This window comes from Lichenostomus cassidix, chromosome 2 (assembly GCF_008360975.1).
Source record: "Lichenostomus cassidix isolate B80296 chromosome 2, HeHo_3.0, whole genome shotgun sequence".
NCBI classification, from domain to species: domain Eukaryota; kingdom Metazoa; phylum Chordata; class Aves; order Passeriformes; family Meliphagidae; genus Lichenostomus; species Lichenostomus cassidix.
Genome location: NC_139482.1, coordinates 8,179,500 through 8,197,475, shown reverse-complemented (window position 1 = coordinate 8,197,475; position 17,976 = coordinate 8,179,500). Strand labels below are relative to the sequence as shown.

At 37.7% G+C, this 17,976-nt stretch overlaps 1 protein-coding gene across 3 annotated transcripts in view; it reads left to right on the top strand.

Annotated features, from left to right (window-relative positions):
- Positions 1-17,976, top strand: part of LMBR1 (limb development membrane protein 1) — a 69,005-nt gene that overhangs the window by 1,819 nt on the left and 49,210 nt on the right. For 2 of the 3 annotated variants that reach the window (XM_085050275.1, XM_085050274.1), the window contains exons 2-4: positions 13,130-13,202; positions 15,658-15,697; positions 17,558-17,697. In XM_085050275.1, coding sequence (XP_084906401.1) covers positions 13,130-13,202; positions 15,658-15,697; positions 17,558-17,697 — 253 coding nt within the window. The remainder of the gene's footprint in view (positions 1-13,129; positions 13,203-15,657; positions 15,698-17,557; positions 17,698-17,976) is intronic. The other variant, XM_085050276.1, reaches the window with a different exon arrangement.

Below are 17,976 nucleotides of genomic sequence, written 5' to 3'. Positions count from 1 at the left end.
TAGTGGAGGAGAATAAAAAATAAAATACTTTTTAGTAAAGGAGGCTCTAAGTATTATCTTAATCATCTTTGTGGTATGAAAATATGGGTATATGTACAAATCTTCTCTCTTTACCCTCATGTCTGTTTTTCCATTTGTATTTCATGGTGTGCTTATGATCTCCTACTTATGTTTACCAGAGTTTTGTTCTGATAAATTGGATGCTACCTATTGTGGTTTCATTCAGTAAGAAGCACAGATTTTTGAGTCTGAAGGAATGGGAGCCTCTCTGGGTACTGTTACAAAAAGTGAAGATCTATTAAAATCTTAAAAAAGTAGCTCATCTGTACTGCAGCTACTCTCCTAAAGTTTTAGGGACTTTTTCAGCCCCTCTGGAGCAATTGGTTAGTCTTCCTATTGGTGTAGTCATGTAAGAAATCACATAAGACATCAGTAACATCTTATAGAGGTGCAGTGTTGGTTTGTTTGGACGGTGGAGGCAGAATATTCTTTCTTGCTCTTGAAACTTTACTTTGATGTTAACATTGATCACAAGCTGCCTTTGTTATTGTTTAATCAGTGGGAACAATAATAATAACAATGTTGCCTTTTAAATCATACATTGGTACGGTTGTGATCTTTAATTTATGTTGGAGCACCACAGGGCTTTATGAGTGCATAAAGTGCAGCCTCCCACATGGCTGCAGGAGAATATTGCAAGTATGAGTGCACCTGTGGTTAGTCTGAGCATGCTGGAGCACACTGAGGATGTTGCTTACATGTGCAATTATGTTAACTTCCTCTCCTTACCATTCCTGCCCTTGCTGCTCATGAAGTTATATGGTGAATAGAATTCCTTAAAATATGCAAATAGGCAGTTGTTGTATGGGTAGTGGGTGTAATCACCAGCCCCTCAGCTGGAGCAGGGGACATATTCCAGTCTGACATATGCATTAAACCTTGATTCCAGCTGCAGGTGGGCTGGGGGCAGTGGAGCAGTTAATAGAAGCATTTGATTTTACAAGAGGTAGTGGCTTTAAATTGGGATAGGGTAGGTTTAGATTAGATATTAGGAAAAATACTTTACTGTGAGGACAGTGAGGCATTGGCACAGTTGCCCAGGGAAGCTGTGGCTGCCCCATTCCCTGGCAGTGTTCAAGGCCAGGTTGGATGGGGCTTTGGGCAGCCAGGTCTAATGGAAGGTGTCCCTGACCATGGCTGGGGATTGGAACCAGATGATATTTAAGGCTCCTTCCAACCCAAACCATTCCATTGCAGTTTGTTGTGGAATGTTACAATGGAGGAGATCTCTCTATGCCTGTTAGGAAGGAGCAAGAGAAATTTATGTTGTCTGTTAGAAGTATCTTTGGAGAGCTAGTTGTGTGGCACAGTCTTGACTGGAAGCTAAAATGATATATACATGAGCAAAGAGAAATCAAAGTAAGCTGATGTAGTTGAAAAGAAAATACTTTTCCCTTTTCTCTTACAAATTTTCTTTGAATACATGCAGAATTTTGATATTGTGCTTTCTGATGGAATTCCAAGGGCACACTGAGTTTAGCTTCAGTGTAATGCTTCATTTCTGTTTCATCTGTTCTCCAAACTGGCAAGCTATGAAGTTTTCCATAAAGTTGTGTAACATAAAAAAAATTCAAGGCTTGTTATCCTTTTGCTGGTGGTGCCTGTCTCTTTCTGCAGGTGCCAACTTCTGCTAATTCCACCTTCAAAAGACAAATATTTGTGACACATGTTTATTAACTGAGCAAGGGTAAAAGATTGTTTTTTAAAAAATGAAATCCTTCATCTGTCTTCGAGGTGACTCAGTGGTTTAATGCTTAATTTAACTCAGGCCCGTTTGGTTTTAACCTCATTTGGAGTGTCTGTGTAGCGCCTTGTTTTTCAAGAGGGTGCCTGTTTGCAACCAAATCATCTAGCTTGGATTTTGTTGCTTCATGAGGATGATCTTTGCTACTAGAAGGTGGTTAACTCCCTAGTTAGGCATGGCTCTAATTTTGGCATAGCTCTTCAAACGTGGATCTGCTCTACAGAGGATCTGCTGTTCTGAACAGTTGTTGAAAACACCCAGACTCAGACTTGTCTGAACTTTAAAATTCAGATGCAATGAGGTAAATGTGGAGACTGTGAACTGGTGACCCAGTGTAAGAAATGTGGCATAGCCAGGGGTTTGCTTGAAGTCAGTAAGATCCTTGACTTCAACAATGCCAGTCATTTTCAGTTCTGCCTAAAAGGGGTGTCTTTCTGAAAAGCAGCTTTGGTTGATTGCAAAATACAGAAAAGGGTTTGTGTTCTGTACTTGATCCGTATTTGTATGAAAGGCAGGACAGTATTCTGTTAGTTTGCCCTTCTTGGTCCTTTAGATTAATTTATAATTTGCTGAGATCTTGCACATCCGTGGAAGATATTTGAGCTTCTAGGGAATTGCTTTTCCCTTGTGTCCTGTTATTATGTCTGTTTATAAAGTGTTCCATGTTCTGCTGGTATTGTTGTGAATTGTTTATTTCAAATGTAAATGGAGCAAGTACAATGGTTCAGTCTCTTCATGGTCCCCTGGGTATATGTTTTAGAATATTGTTATCTTCCTTTTTTTTCCAATTTGGGTCTTCTATTCTGCAGCATTAGCTTGTATTTTTAAAAGTTAAAGATAAATGTTTTGTTATTTTTCCACTTAAAAATGTAGGATTTTGAGTATGTAAAAATATACATGTACACTTGGTTATGAGGGTTCCTTGTCAAAATAATACACTCTACTTTCATGTGTAGTGTGGAGGAAACTGTGGAAGAACACAATAGAACTGCTAGATTCTGTTGTTAGAACCACTGAACTATATTAGTTAGGAAGCTCAAGAATAAACGTAGTATATTTGGAGATAAGTTTATTACATTAAACATGTAGTGAAAAAAGTCAGCCCTTTAGGTAGAATAAGTTCAAATACAAAAGTGCTGTTATAACTTTTAAGTGTTTCATGCAAGTTCAGGCAAATATTGAGACTGGTATAATACGGAATTCTGTGTTAAATGTGATATTCTTCCATTTGAAGGACTAAATGTTTCAGGGGTACAGGCTTCAGATGCTGAATAATCTGAGAAACTTAGTTTCTCTACTTCTATTAATTTCATCTGCAGAAAGGCCTTTTCTTTAACCATACAACATCAAAATATTGAGGGTTTTTTTTTTTTCCCTTAAGGGGTTAAGGTGGTTATTTTGTGTATGTAAGTCTGAAGGTAATTTGTAGTTGTAACTGTTTAATGTATTTTTTTTTTTTTTTTGGTTGCAATTTCACACTAATACCTCTGGCTTTGTTTTCTTAGCTGATTTCTTTTTGTACCTTTTGCCTTCCTGCTGTTTAGGAGTAGATGGTGTTCAGGATTCTTCTTTATGAACGAATTCAGTGTGATTGCTGCTGGCATTTGGCTCTGTGAGGCTGTAGAATGAGGGAGCTGGTTTGAGCACTTCTGTTGGTAGTGGACTCTTGTTTGTGAGCAGCTCTGCTTCCTTAAAAAGCTATGATCTTCACTGACCCTTTTTTATGCCAGCAGTGATGATGTTCTAATGGTGGGCCAGGAAGAAAGTGCTGATTAGAAGCGTGGGTGATTTGTAAGAACAAACTTATTACAATTACTGATTTTTTTTTTTTGTTTGAATGCTTATGCAAGTCTATCTCTTATTAAAAAAAAATGATGTCTTTCAATTTTTTTTTTTACCTGAACACTGAAAACTTGAGGATTAGTTTAGATCTTAAATGGCTTCTTGTGTTTCAAAACATAACTTTGCCTAGGTTTCTCAGTATTGCTTCTTTTTATTTTTTCTCTTCAACATTTTGGGAAAGATTTGTAACTGAATAAAGCAGTATTTGTAGTAGTGATGTGAGACAAAGCTGAAAGATTGGTGCACATTTAACATAATTAAATATATAAAATATTGGTGTGATTCTGTCATCTTAAAAGTATACCTTTGCTTGTGAACCTGAGTGTTGTACTGAACTTTAAGAAGTGATGAGTCATCTTCTGGCTGTTGGTCCTGGGGATCAGCACTGGGGATCCATCTGGAATCAATAGGCATCTCAAAATACTTGGCATAGACAAGTGGAGAGAGATACTTCTTCCCAAAACAGAAACAGCTCTTGGAGAGTTCCACTATTTCTGTTTAGGTAAAGTAAGCATGAAATGCTGAAGTGTAAAAATTTGCAATTAGTTACAGTTCAAAATAATTCCTTTTGAGTTACTGGTGTGTTTCTTTGGAGGAGGAGTTCACCAGAAGGGCAACACACTTCATCGAAGTCACAGACATATGTTTAAGGAAATTTTGTACTAAGGTTTAATTAGATCTGAGACAATCTAGGGAAAAGTGGAAGCTTTTCATTATACAACCAAAAGCAAGCGTATCCATGTTGGGTTTTGTTTGAGTAGCTGGGCATGGAGTAGAGGGACTGGATAAGATGGTAGGGTGTAACTGGGAGATGGGAGGGTTGTAATAACTCAGTCTTTGCTGTGAGGAGGTTGCTGAGTGTTACTGAGTTCATTTGCACAAGATCCTCTGATGAAGTGTTTTCAGAGATGTTGAGGAGGGTTGAGAGATTGGTGAGGAGGTGAGCAGAGTAGCAGAGGAGATGGTGGTAATGTCAGAGAGAGAATCTGAAGCATATTGCCAGTGACGTTATGATAAGAAATTCAGAATTCAGTTCTGGTGATACAGATGGAAATTTAGGTTTAGGAGGACTATCTAAAGAAAATGTTCCATTCATTATAAATTTCCTGCTTGTATTTGAAGATTATGCAAGTGATTTTTTTTTTTTTCTTTCTTATAGATGGAAATGCTTTTTCCTTTCCTGTCTTTCAGCCTTCCATATTTAATTTGGTATTTATCCTCACTTAGGAGGGCAGTGGTAACTCTTGTTGAGAAAGTCTTAACTTCTGCGTTACTCTCTACTCCCATGCTTTCCCCCTTACCTTGAAAACCACTGATACTTCCCTGTAACCGTGTGCTGTCAAATGCCTTGGGGCAACTGCCTTCTTAGGAACAGTCATGTACAAGAATTTACATAACTTAGAACAAGGAAGAGGAGAGACTTTGAAAGTCATGACTGGAGTTTGTTTTTATGCATCTAATGATGAACAGCCTTAATTCTTGCATCACTCTGGAGGGTAGAGCAAGGTAGAGATGACCTGGAACAATCTGCTGCTCTAACCCCCTGATTAGGCATCCATGTGACAGGTGAGGTTGCTTCAGACTTTCAGCAGCTTTGGCCTGTGCTTTTTGGGACCCAACTGACTCTCATAAAGATGGTTTCAAAACTCATGTTGCTGTTTCATCAGCTGGCTGTTCAATATTCATGTATAGTAGTTGTTCAAATGCTTCCCACATAGAGGTTTCTAGTTTTTTGATTAGCTGGATATATTACAAGCTGTTTCCAATACCATCAACATGGTTTCAGGACAGAGCCCTGTGCTTTGTACTGTTTCAATATTTGAATACTCCGATCATTTTTGAAAATTTTGGTTAACTGGAAAATACTATACAAAACTGTTTCAGTTTCTCTATTTCCAGATCACGTGTGCTCTCTGCAGCAGGTAGTGTGTGTCTTGATGGCACTGAAATTTGCATATGGCTGAGTTTAATGTACAGAGGATTGAAGCAGTGTATGTGTGTGGTATTTTTTCTCGTCCTACAATAGTGTGGTTTCCAGGATAGGCTTCACAACTGTCATCAAAACATAGTGCTTCACAGTTTTACTGTTGATGTTAATGCCTGTTTGTGCCTTGAGTATCCCATTCTTTGCATTATCTAACTGTAATTTCTATTCTTTATGTATTTATGGGAAAAACTGATGCTGATGAATTTTAGTTGAATTTGACTATAGGAACATGTCTGAAATATTTGTTGAGTTTCAGACTGTGGTAACTTACATCCAGCAGAGTCTGCATAATTGGTGAGAATTATGAAAACATACAAGTGTTTCAGTTTCAATCTTCAAATTCAGTTTGTGTTTTGGGAGTGGGGGTGCCACTTAAAAATGCTACAGGGTATATGTATGAGAAGATAAGGAACAGTATTTTTATGTGTTAGGGTGAGAGAATTCATTAGCTCTAAGATCTTTTGCATCTTGCCCTGAAAGTTAATAGTAGCCAAAGAAGCTGTCTGAAAACAAATAAATTGTTTACCAAGTCTGTATTATTGAGACTTTTGAGGTTATTTTTTCAAAATGAATTTTCAATGGTAATACTCTGAAGTTTTAATATAACCAGTTATTACAGCCTGACTTTCCAGTGTTGAATTATGCCTTCATTCAGGGGCAGAATGTTAGCATGGTCTATGGTGCTATTGGTGTTAATTCTAGAGGGTGTTTTTAAATCTTGTAGTAATGCTGAAAGACATTCTTGACTAAAGGGCTGTAGAAGCTGGTTTTTATCTTAAGCAGAATTTCTAGCACACAGAATATATTTTTGGATGTTTTGTACTTTCTTTTGGATCCTGGAAGTTTTTTCTAGAAGAGCAAGTCTAGACACCTGCCTCTGAAACACAATTTCTTCATGACTTAGAAACCAACAAATAAAGTGGGTCAACCTCTTGCACATGTTTTAAGCCAGGGAGGAGTCCTGAGAAGAGATCATACATGTGAGGGAATCATAGGTATGGAGGGCAGTGTTAATGAGCAAAATTAATCTGTAGTCATAGACAGTCATAGGACGTATTTGATATTTTCTAATAGGATTAAATTTAGTGTGTCATGCCAAGTGTGCAAGGCTGGCTGGTTTAGAGTGACCTTTATCTAACCACAGAGTGCGGAGTTAATGTCTCATTTTGAGAAAAATGAGATTTCCAGAGCAGATGATACAACGAATGCCAAGGTCAAACTGAAAGCAGTGTTACAATTTTTAGTTTTCTTTAGTGTGCTTAGTTTGTTGTGGGTCACTTACTGTTGACACATCCAAAACAGGTTGAACGCCTTGTTTGCTTTTTATGTCAGTGGGATAATTGAGTTATTAGAAACAGACCAAGCAGAACTGCTTGTCTCCACATGTATTTTCTTGCTGTTTATTCCTGCCATCTTTTCTATGAGTAAACAAAAGCAGTTGCCAAATGGGACAGTAGGAGGAAGCTTTTTAGTTGCTGTTTTGTATTTTAATGCACATTAAATACTTTAATGCGCATTAAAATACTTTAGCAGCATTAGAGCAGTAAGAGATAGATGTATAATGCTGTGTTTGTTGTTTTCTATTACAGAAATTAAAACCCAGAAGTGCAACACTATTATTTTCTGTAGATAGTAATCACAGGCAAAACACTGACTGTTTAATTTTCAACACTTAAGCATGTAAATAGACATATTCTACATGGTGATATTACCCAGAGTGGTCTCTGCCTTCTCTTCTCTCTGTGCTGTGTGTTTGGGGTTGTTTTGTTTTTTTTTTTTTTGTTTTGTTTAGGATAAAGGACACAGTCTGTAAAATAACAGCTTGAAGTGGAGATGTTCTTTGCTATGTCTGTAGCCCTTTTTGTGTATTATTTGCATAGAAATGCTGAAATGCTTGTGGATGTAATAGCAGTAACTTTTTTAAAAATACTGACACAGCCACTTTAAAATTACTTCCTTTCTTCCCTTACTCTTTGGAGTTCTTTTTGGAGCTTCTTGATCTTTCATTTTGTACATGGCATAGTAAAATGCTGTTTGCTGCTTGTCTATTTTTCTCCTCCAGATTTTCCCTGTTCTAGATGCTAGTATGCAGTCAAGTTGGAGGAAAGGTCGCTTACCTGCTTTGATGCTTTTCAAGTGGAAATGAGCATGTGTTGAACCTGTGTTTCTTGCTTGAAAATGTGTTAGGTTAAACATTCCTAAGGTCTGTGACTTCTCTCTGTGAAGGAGTTCTGTGGTGGTTCCTTGCTGCTAAAAGTTGTTCTGCAAGATGTCTGGCTTGTTCACAGTGGTAGGTTATTCCTGACACAGTCCTGCAAGGGCCTGTGCTTACATTAATACTTTTAAACATGTTCGTAAGTGACCTGGAGAAGAGTATAAATTATGAAGTTAGTAAGTTTGTAATGGTGCTTACTTATTCAGGATAGCAGAAAATAAGGCTGAGTGGACTCTAGGCTCCTGCTCAGGGGAGGGTCGGCTATGGTATCAGTCTAGGTTACTTAGGGCTGAAAAACCTCCAGGAATGGAGATTGTACAACCTTGCTGGGCAGCTGGTTCCACTGCTTGGCTCTCCTCACGGAGGGGATTTCTTTTTACCTCCAGTCTCATCCTCCCACCGACACCACAGTCAAGAGCTCAGCTCTGTCTTTGTAATGACCTCCCCAAAGGTACTGGCCAGCTGCTGTCAGGTCTTCCTGAGGCTTTGTTGTCCCTCAGGCTGAACACACTGAGGTCCTTCAGCCTGTCTGCACCAGGCCAGTGTTCCAGCCTCTGGACCATCTTGGTGATCATCCTTTCTACAATTATCTTTCCTGTACTGGTGGCTCAAAACTAGACGCAGCAACTACATGTGACAGGATGAATGCTGCTTGGGAGAGAGATAATTACTTCCCATGATCACTGGCTTTGTTTCAGGTAATGCCTGAAGCCCAGGTAAAAGCCTGGGTTGCTCTTGAAGGTGTGTGCTACCAGGGACACTGACTGAGATCTATTGAACAATTACTGGACAAGGCATTTGTGTACCTTTTTCCTAGTGTAAACTACACCTGCACTTCCCTCACAACAATTGGGAATAATTTCATGCTATGTAAATAGAATCTTGAGCATAAAAATTCAGCTTTTAACGTTTACACTCACAAATTGCAGTTGTAAAAGACGGTTGAATCTCATGTGTAAGAGGAGAAAAAGCGAATCTTACACATTTGAAGCATAATCTTAGCACAAAAGTGTAGTGTAAACACTTGCAACAGAAGATGATGGTTCACCAATCTGAGGCATGAATTTCAGTGCCAGAGTTTTAAAGATCATCCACATGGACAAATTAGTGTCAGCTGATGTTTAGTAATTGTCAGTGAGATAAGTACAATGTAGTTTGACCTAGTTCAGACTGTTGCTGCTCGTGTTTAATGCCAGACCCTTAGAGGCACATAGTGTGCAGGTGATCTCCAGCTTCATTCTCACAGGAGCTGAGAGCTGTGTGGTACAGATGCAAAAGTATGATGTGGATCATACTTGGATGACTTTGGATGAGAGATCCAAATGTGTGACACTGTGGAAGAGTTGGATACAAGGTACCTAGCAATGTAGTGCAGTGTGTCTCCAGGAGCAGCCTCTCCTGGCGTGTCTGGTGTGTAATCTAAGTGGGAGCATAAGGCACTTCCTTTCCCGAGTGAAGATTAAGGGCTCCACGGCAAGACAGGTTTCTTTTGCTTGTCCCACCAGAGGTTGTATTTAGTCCATGGGAAGAGATGTGAATGAATTATATGCTTGAGGTTTGAAGACTTCCTAATGTGCCACCTGTTAAAAAGGAGCCCCTGGACGTGGCACAGTGGTGTGGAGGAGACACACACAAAACCATTAAACATTACTAAGAATTGCTTTGGTTGACTGTTTGGCAATAACCGTATACAAATCTTGGGCTCCTCCTAATTTCCTTTATGTATTGATCCTTTTGGTCAAACATGGACTGAGTGTATTTGCCTTGTATGATCAGAATGTACCACAGGTGTGTTTAAAGTAGCTTCCTAGTCTAACTATAGCAACAGGTCCACAACTACTTTGTCCCTCAAATTTGGAATGAATTTAAGGAAGTAAATGTTAAGATTGAAAGGTATTATTTCTTGTGAAATGGGGAATGTCAGAAATCCTTATTCATCACAGTTGGGTACATTCTCTGCACAGTGTCTTGACTGTTCCCAAGTCAAACCTAGAAGAGTTTCATTTGAGCTCCAGTGAAAAAGTCCTTGCAGGACTTGCAGATCCTTGGGGATCTGAGGAATACATCTTGTCCCAGATTTTCTGTATTTGCAGCATCCTTAATTTTTGTCAGCTGTTATTGTAGAGGTGGGTGATGGAATAAACCACTGCTTTTTGGTTGGAAGTAACTTGTATTTAAGATGGTGTTCCAATGCTGCCTCCAATACTGACACATACAGTAGTTTTCTAAAGGAAAGGTGGAATTTACAGAATATAGGCTCTTCTAATTTTTTTTTTTTTACTGAAGATATCAATATAGTTTTGTGTATGGTGTTCTTCTGTGAGTAGTGCCCTATTTCAGTATGACTACCTGTGCTTATTAGTAATTGATTAGAAATGGGATTGACAGATGATTGTATGAAGTGTGACATTAAGGTGTGGTTTAAAAAAAAAGGAAAAGACATGATGACAAACTTGAACCCTAAAACCAAGTTTCTACTGAAACTTGAGAGCTACTCAGCTGTAAGCAATTGGGGAGGACAGTGCTGATGGATCCAGTGACCAGAGGATAATGCTGAGTTACCAGTGTGATTGTCAGGTGAGTGTGGAGAAGCATTTTCAGTGCAGCAAGAAGTGCTCATTGCTGCTACTTGCAGCTGTAAGATCATACCTGGAGTGCTGCATACAAGCCCAGCCACTCGTAATTGAGAAACTTGAAGTGAAACTACAGCAAATACAAACAAGGCTGGATATTTTTTTTTCTAATTCAAAAATTTCCTGAAACAAGCAGCAGTATGAGGAGTAAGAGCCCAGGATTGCAGCATGATAGGACAGTGTTCAGCTAACTTTGGCTAGGACTATTCTTCGGCTATCGTAGGCAACACATTCCTTTTCCCCAGCTTAACTGAGTTCCACTCTAAAAATAGTTAGGATGCTGACTTGAGCTGTTTCATCTAGAGAGCTATTCTGAATGCATGGTTAGAAACAGTTCAGGATCAGAGGTTTCACTGAGTGTAAATTGAGACTGCAGTAATATTTCTGAGTTTGCTGTTTGACTTGTTTTGGTCAGTATGAAGGGCTTTTAATTTGACTTTAAGATCATAAAGCTTTCACTTACTAGAATTTACTTATTTTCTTGCCAATCATTTTAATATTTTGTGAATTTCCAGTAATAAACAAGTTTATCAAACATCTACAAAGTTTGATTCTCAAATCTGACAGAAGTAGAGGTGGAATTCCACCAAGATGTAGAGTTACCCCTTATTCCTGGTTTGCAGAGTAGCTGTTACCTAAAACCAGAAATACAGCATTTGGCAGTTTGTGTTACCAGACAGCTTTCATCTGCTGTGCCCTCAAAATACCTCAGTTATCTCAGTGGTATCTTGTAAGTACAGATCCATATTTTCATTGTAATCTTGCTATCACAGATAGACTAGAGGTCATCTGTTTGAAGGGGTAAACAAGATTGCAGTAATTTTTATTCTTGTTTTAAATAAAATTAAACCAAAAGTGAGCTTAAATATATTTTTCTTTCACACTGGTTACAGAGTGTTATTTGCATCTGACAGATTTTTTAAGATTTCACTTACCCTGTATATGTGATACCTGATTTTCAAAAGTGAATGCCTAAAATTAGACGTGTCTAGCTGTAGCCTTGGTCTAGTTTTCAGAGGAACTGGAAGCTTAGAGAAGGATTCTCTTTCAGCACTGGCAATGTGTTTTCCAATACTGACAGGATGAGCTGTGTCAGTACTCTAAAAACTCAAGGCTGTTCTCAGTTTCTTTTGTTCTTCCAGATTCAAAAATATACCAACTTTTTTTAATTAAATCTTAATAACATTCTTTATAATTAGAATTATTTATTTAAAGGACTGAATTCTTTATCAAAACCTTTTCCTCTTTGAGGCATCCTCAGGAAAGTTGGAGTGGTAAGCTCTACTCAGATTCAAGATTGGAATTCAGAGATCTAGTTAGGAAACCCAATTTTTAGTGGCTGTATTTTGCCTGCACAGAGAGGCACCTGAAGTCACTTGAATGCCATGCTCAGACAATTGTTTTTTTTTTTCAATCTAAAATGTCTGACTACACCAGAAAAAGAACCCTCTCAGTTTATCAGTATTTCTTAGAAAGTCTGTCTTTCATGAATAATACATTCTTCAACACTGTGAGTTGCTGATTTGGATGCAATATTGTTATTTAGATGCAGATTTATCAGGGCTATCATCACTACCTTCTCTTCTCCCTTAGGGTAGCTTTTCCACTCTTGATTAAGAATAGTGAGTTCTTAAAGGCAACAAATCTACAAATGACTGATAAAAGTAATAGGTCAGCTGTTACCCAGTGAAGTAGTTTTGCAGCACAGAGTGGCATGCTTCCTTCTTGTTGCATTTCTGACTGACTCACGTTTTTAATAGGCATCAGCACCCAGGATTAAGGAAGTGTTGAGCCACTGATGCCTCATTCAGGAGCAAGTAAAATATGTGGGTTTTTTGGGTTTTTTTTGTTACCCCACAAAGGCTTGGAGGGTTAAAATGTTCCTGCTGTTCAGTTCCTTTCCTCTAAGACTTTCAGAATTTTTGTAGGTATTTTGGTCTTATCTTACTGTATTGAAATTCTAGTGCTAAATCTTACAAACAACTTGATCCAAGTCATTCTGAGCTGGAGGTACATCTGACCTAAATAAACCACCAACCTTATGAGAAGGGAAGTTGTGCCCTTGGCTTCTGTCTGCAAAGGAAACATTGTGTTTGATGAGCTCATGCTTGGACATGCAACTGTAGGCACATGAGTCTGTCTTGTGTGTGCTGGCACCTGGAATTTGTTTGATTCAAGACATAAAGCAAATAGTAAACATGTTTTGTTTCTTTCCACATGTGTTGATAGCTCAGTCCAAAATAGATCCTCAAGAGCCCAGTATATAAAATAAAATTTAACCTTAGGTTAAATGTGAAGGGGATACAAAGCCTGATAACTTTTACAACTCAAGTGGATTCAAACTTCAAAAGCCAGCCCACTCTACTCACCCCTCCCTCAAACAAAGAATCACACCATAAATAAGGCTATTTTCCTAATTTCAGAGTAAAACTTGCTGGCCATAGAATTGTTGCAATACCTGTTTCTCTAACCTAACTTTCTTATGCATTTAACTTTCTGTTAATAAGATATACAACGCAAGTCTTGAAATTTACATAGAATACACTCTTGTTGATCTGAATTAAATTTTAAATTGTTAAAACTAGACTTACTGTTTGTTATAATCCAGGCATTTTGACACGACCTAATAAATGCAATTTTTTTTCCAGATCTGTTTTCTCCTGTTTGCTGTTCTCTATATAGTGTCCTACTTTATAATCACAAGATACAAAAGGAAAGCAGGTAAGCATGGAATTTTTAATTTATAAAAAAAAAATTGTTTTTCAAAAAATAGATGATTCTTTTCCTTTCTGTCTCCTCAAGAAGAGTGAAAGAAGCAAAACTGTTTGTTAGGCTGCTGGTATGTGGCAGCCTGGACTGACCTGATTGTGGACACTGCTGTCTTGTCCTCTCTCTGCTCCCTTTGTCCCTGAGCTATGAGTTCCCTGAATCTCCCTTGTGCCTGCTCTGGCACTTCTCAGGCCTTTCATGGTGCCTGCTGGTATCACCAGGCAAGGCAGGGGTGCACTAGAGCGTCTAGGGAAAGGATCAGGGAATGCTGACAGCATCCCTCTGCTATTGAGGGCCACAGCCCCTTCTGTTGTGGCCCTGTGGCAGCCTGAGGGTTAACTGTTATGAGAGGGAGGAAAGGGGTTCATGTCAAGTGAATGCTTCTGCCTCTTTTGCCTTTAGATCCTGTTCTCCTTTTACATCAGCTTTTCCAGAATAAGTATCTTCAGCTGTGTTTTAGCAGCAAAATCAGGTTCTTATCGTTTGCTGGTGAAGTTTGCCAGTGCTACAGAAGGGAAGTAGTATTTTTTCAAAAAGTCTTGCTCTGCTCAGGTACAGTTACATTTCAGTGGTCTTAACCTGTTTCTTATGACTTCACCACTGAAGTTTAGATTACCTTGAGGTAACATTCTGGTTTTTTTCCCTTTGGAAACATTGGCTAGTTTCCATTCTGAAACTGGTTTGTAAGAATCCATGTAATTTCCTTCTATATTTTTTTCTAAAGATAAATAGCATTAAAATCTGTATAAAATAGCAGAATCTTTGACTCTAGACAGCTAATCTGGGACCTTGGTACTTGATAATAGTCAGGCTGTAGAAACATTCTTGTGTATGGTGATCTTGATGCTTTGAACTTGATTGGAAACTGTTTATTGAGCTATAGTGACCTGTGTTATGATAGAGCTGCTTTCATAGATGGATTCATGTTTTTAAAAGTAAACATTTTGTGGAATTTAATTCCTGAAGAGAAAGGTACATCTTGAAATATAAGAAGTAAGACAGGTACTGTCTTCTCATCCTGATACATATTTTGGATACTACAAAGCTGCTACCATTTGGAGATGGAGAAGAGCAGGAAGGGGAAACTGGTTTGGCAAACACTCTTGGATGCAAAGACACTTTTATTACCTTTTTTTTGGCAGTTGATCTCCTCCTCTAGGAAGAGGAACTGCTCTGCAGCTGTCCTGACTTTATGAAAGCTTTGTGATCACATAGTTAGGCACTCTTTGTAGCCTGCTACAATCTCCTTGATGAGAAATGTTTGAAGAGTTAACACATCTGGAACTCTTTCAGGACAAATTGTTCACTGCTTCTCCAAGAAGCTCTTCAGCCAAAATGATTCATAAGAGACCTTCACTTAGTCTTTCAAAACAACATGAGGTTTCCATCAAAAAAAACAACTCCATGTCCTTTCACAGAAGAATTTCAAAATAGCATGATGTTATTGGCTATGTGTTTATTTCAAGTATGTGCATGACTCTTAAGAACTTAAATCAAATTTATTTTAAAATTTGAGAATAAATAAAGTCAGGTGCTTTATCTCCTATAGAAAATAGGAGAAGCTTTAGAATGCTGAGTGTAAAATTATTTCAAATTTAGAAAGTTTTATTTCAGAATGCTTACATTATTTCAAATTTAGAAATGACATTTGTGTACTGATGTGCACAGAGAAGGGTGTAAAGAACAAATTAAGGATGTGTTAGTGATTAATCTCTGAGTTAAATGTTGATATTATTTCAAAAAGATTGTTTTAGTGAAGTATTTAGTCAGGAATAATTGACTAAAAATGGTCTAAAATGCAAAATATCAGAAGGAAATCATGGTATCTTAAATCCAAAACAAGTAACGAGAGTAGCACTACTGCTCCTTCTTCACCTCTCCCAAATCCCCAGGAGCTGGGAAGAGAACAGGTAAAGGGAAGCAACTGAGTAGTAATCACTGTTGTTCTGGATATGCTTTCTTGTTTTAAAAAGACATTAATACTGAGATGATTTCTAGTAGTAGTCAGTATGGACTCTAAGACTTTCCTGTAGCTTGCCTGCTCTCTGTGGTTCCACAGATGCCCAAAGGGACAGTTTCTAGCAGCAGCCGTGGCTGTAGGAGTCTGAAAGCATGTTTGCCATAGAGCCCTCTGGAAGGTGTCTCCAAGAAGTTTTGATCTGTATATTTAAGTAAAGTGAAATAACTTTGTTGTTACATTGATTGAAAAGAATTTGACTAGCCTAAAAAAAAAAAAGCGAGAGTATTCATTTTTGGAAGGAACCTTCTTAAAAATATTGATGCTTATAAGTGGTACCAGTATGTCTGAATTCTAATTGTAAATTAAAACAATTCCTATGTATATACCTTTTAACCTGAGGAAAGACAAGTGAATATTGAATATAACCTGCTGTAATTTAATTTTCAGATGAGCAAGAGGATGAAGATGCCATTGTTAACAGAATATCGTATGTATAGCTCTTCTTGGCAGAACTTCTCCTGAATATGTTGTTATGATAGGAATCTTCTATGTTTCCAGATAAATAAGAGTCTGTTTTAAATGTGACAGCAGATAGATTGCTGGAGGGCCAGGGAAAAAGATTTGGTCAAGTGGCACCTCGTGTTATGGAAGTTTAGTCTCAGGCTTTTTTCACCTGTAGTTTCTCCTGGTAGGCATGAAATTGGCCAGAATATTGACCTGATGCAGGAGGTGGAACTGAGTGCAAGACCTGCATTTAAGCCTCTAAAACAGAGGTGTTCAGATGGGAGGTGCTGTAAGTTCCCACAGCAGTCAGTGGAAGCCTTGCCAAGGGAGGCAGTGGGTCCTGGGAAGAAAGTTAGCTCCCTATGAAGAACAGAGGATCTGATCTGATCATTGTAAAAAAGCTTCAGAAAGGGAACAAGTCAAAGACAAGCACTTTCCAGACCTACTGGTCTGCCAGCAAGTCTCTCCTCATCCTCTGCCTTTATAAAGCTACATATTAGTGTCTGCTGTTTGAATAGACCCCAAGATGTGCAGAACCTCCATGGGCTGTTGCTGCCCTCTCAATTACATGATTGGCTGAACTCTAAATTCGGTTCCTTGTGTATTTCAGTGTTCTTGGCTCTTCCCTGGTGGTCTGTTGTCCCCTTGGAAGGAGACCTTGTAGAAAAGTGTTGTAAATATAAAATGTTTTTTCTTTCAGCCTAAGCTTTCTTGTTCCTTAAATGTGCATGTTGTTTTCCTAAAAGCAATAATTCTCAAATATATGTTGATAGATTTTTCTTCATGAAGCATAATTGTCAGGACTAGAGGTGTGGAGGGGAGAGAAAAAGCCAAACTGCTGTAGCACTTTGCTGTAGTTTGTTCGGTTTCACAATCCTGGCTTAGAATATTTAAACCTTAAAAAAATAATAATTTTATTTAATCCTTAAATAAAAGAAAAAACCTCAGAAGCCAATGACAGTAACATCAGAATATTTTTTAAAGATAAAATTAGTCACTCTTACTTTCTTCTCTAAGTTAAGTATTGTGTGAATGAAAAATGTATTTGTAGATTGTTAAGGAAAAGTAAGATTTCTGTAAGCAGGTTACTGATGCTCCTGTTGTAGGGATGTTCTATATATATATTTTTTTTTTGGTCATGCAATTTTGAGAATTATTTCTAATTTTATTATAGCATTAGTTTAGTTCTGTAAGAATGTTTTGTTGATCTTATTTTTTTTAAGAACAGTTCTTTTTAATGCCACAAGATGGCATTTGGTATAAGCTGTATTTGGGATCTAAAAAGAATAAGCTTAAATACTTTAAATATTTCTGATTATTTCTGTATATTGACGTTACAGCTATGAGATGATAACTTGAATAACTACTTTGTGAAAAAACCAACTTTTTTCAGTTTGGTGTTAAATATTTATGTATAACTGTACTCACTCTTCAGTTGTTAGAAGGTTGCTCTGCTTTTAAAATTGCACTAAGAATATAGAAATTGAATTTTTTTTGTGTATGTGTCTATCTGGGAAATTAAAACTGAAAGAGGAAACTTGGGAAAAAATACTTAATGATTCCAGAAGTTTAACCTTTGTATTGTATTGGAATTGAATGCATGTATGTGCCAGTAAAACAATTATGGTAGTTGATAAAAACGAATTATTTTTATTGGGTTCTGTAAACCATTTTAAATTTGCTATTTGGAAGTCGAATGTTGTGGAAATCCCAGTTTCTCCTGCTCCTTTACAATGTAAGAATGTGTTGCCTTTAGACATGGATTAACAGGTAGTTTAATTACTTTTTTCCCTGCTGTTCAGAGCTGTTGGTGGTAACAGTGGTACATTTCTTTAAATTTCAGGCTGTTCTTGAGCACCTTCACTCTAGCAGTTTCAGCTGGTGCAGTCCTGCTTCTACCTTTCTCAATAATCAGCAATGAGATCCTGCTTTCTTTTCCACAAAACTACTATATTCAGTGGTTAAATGGCTCACTAATTCATGGTTAGTACTCAGCATAATGTAATTAAAATGGATGTCTTCATTATATGTGCACAGATATGTTCTTATTTTCAAACTCATAACTCATTTTCATTTAATATGCTAATTGTTAATAAGCTATTGGCTAGTTGGTTTTGCTGCTGTGGGAGATATCACAAAAGTCTATCTTAACTGTTCTGTTCCTTTTTTTTTTAAGAATTATGCAGACTTGATGGAATTAAACCAAATTCACTGCTTTGAATATTAATGTAAATAAGAGCTACTAGCAGCTAACTTGAGACA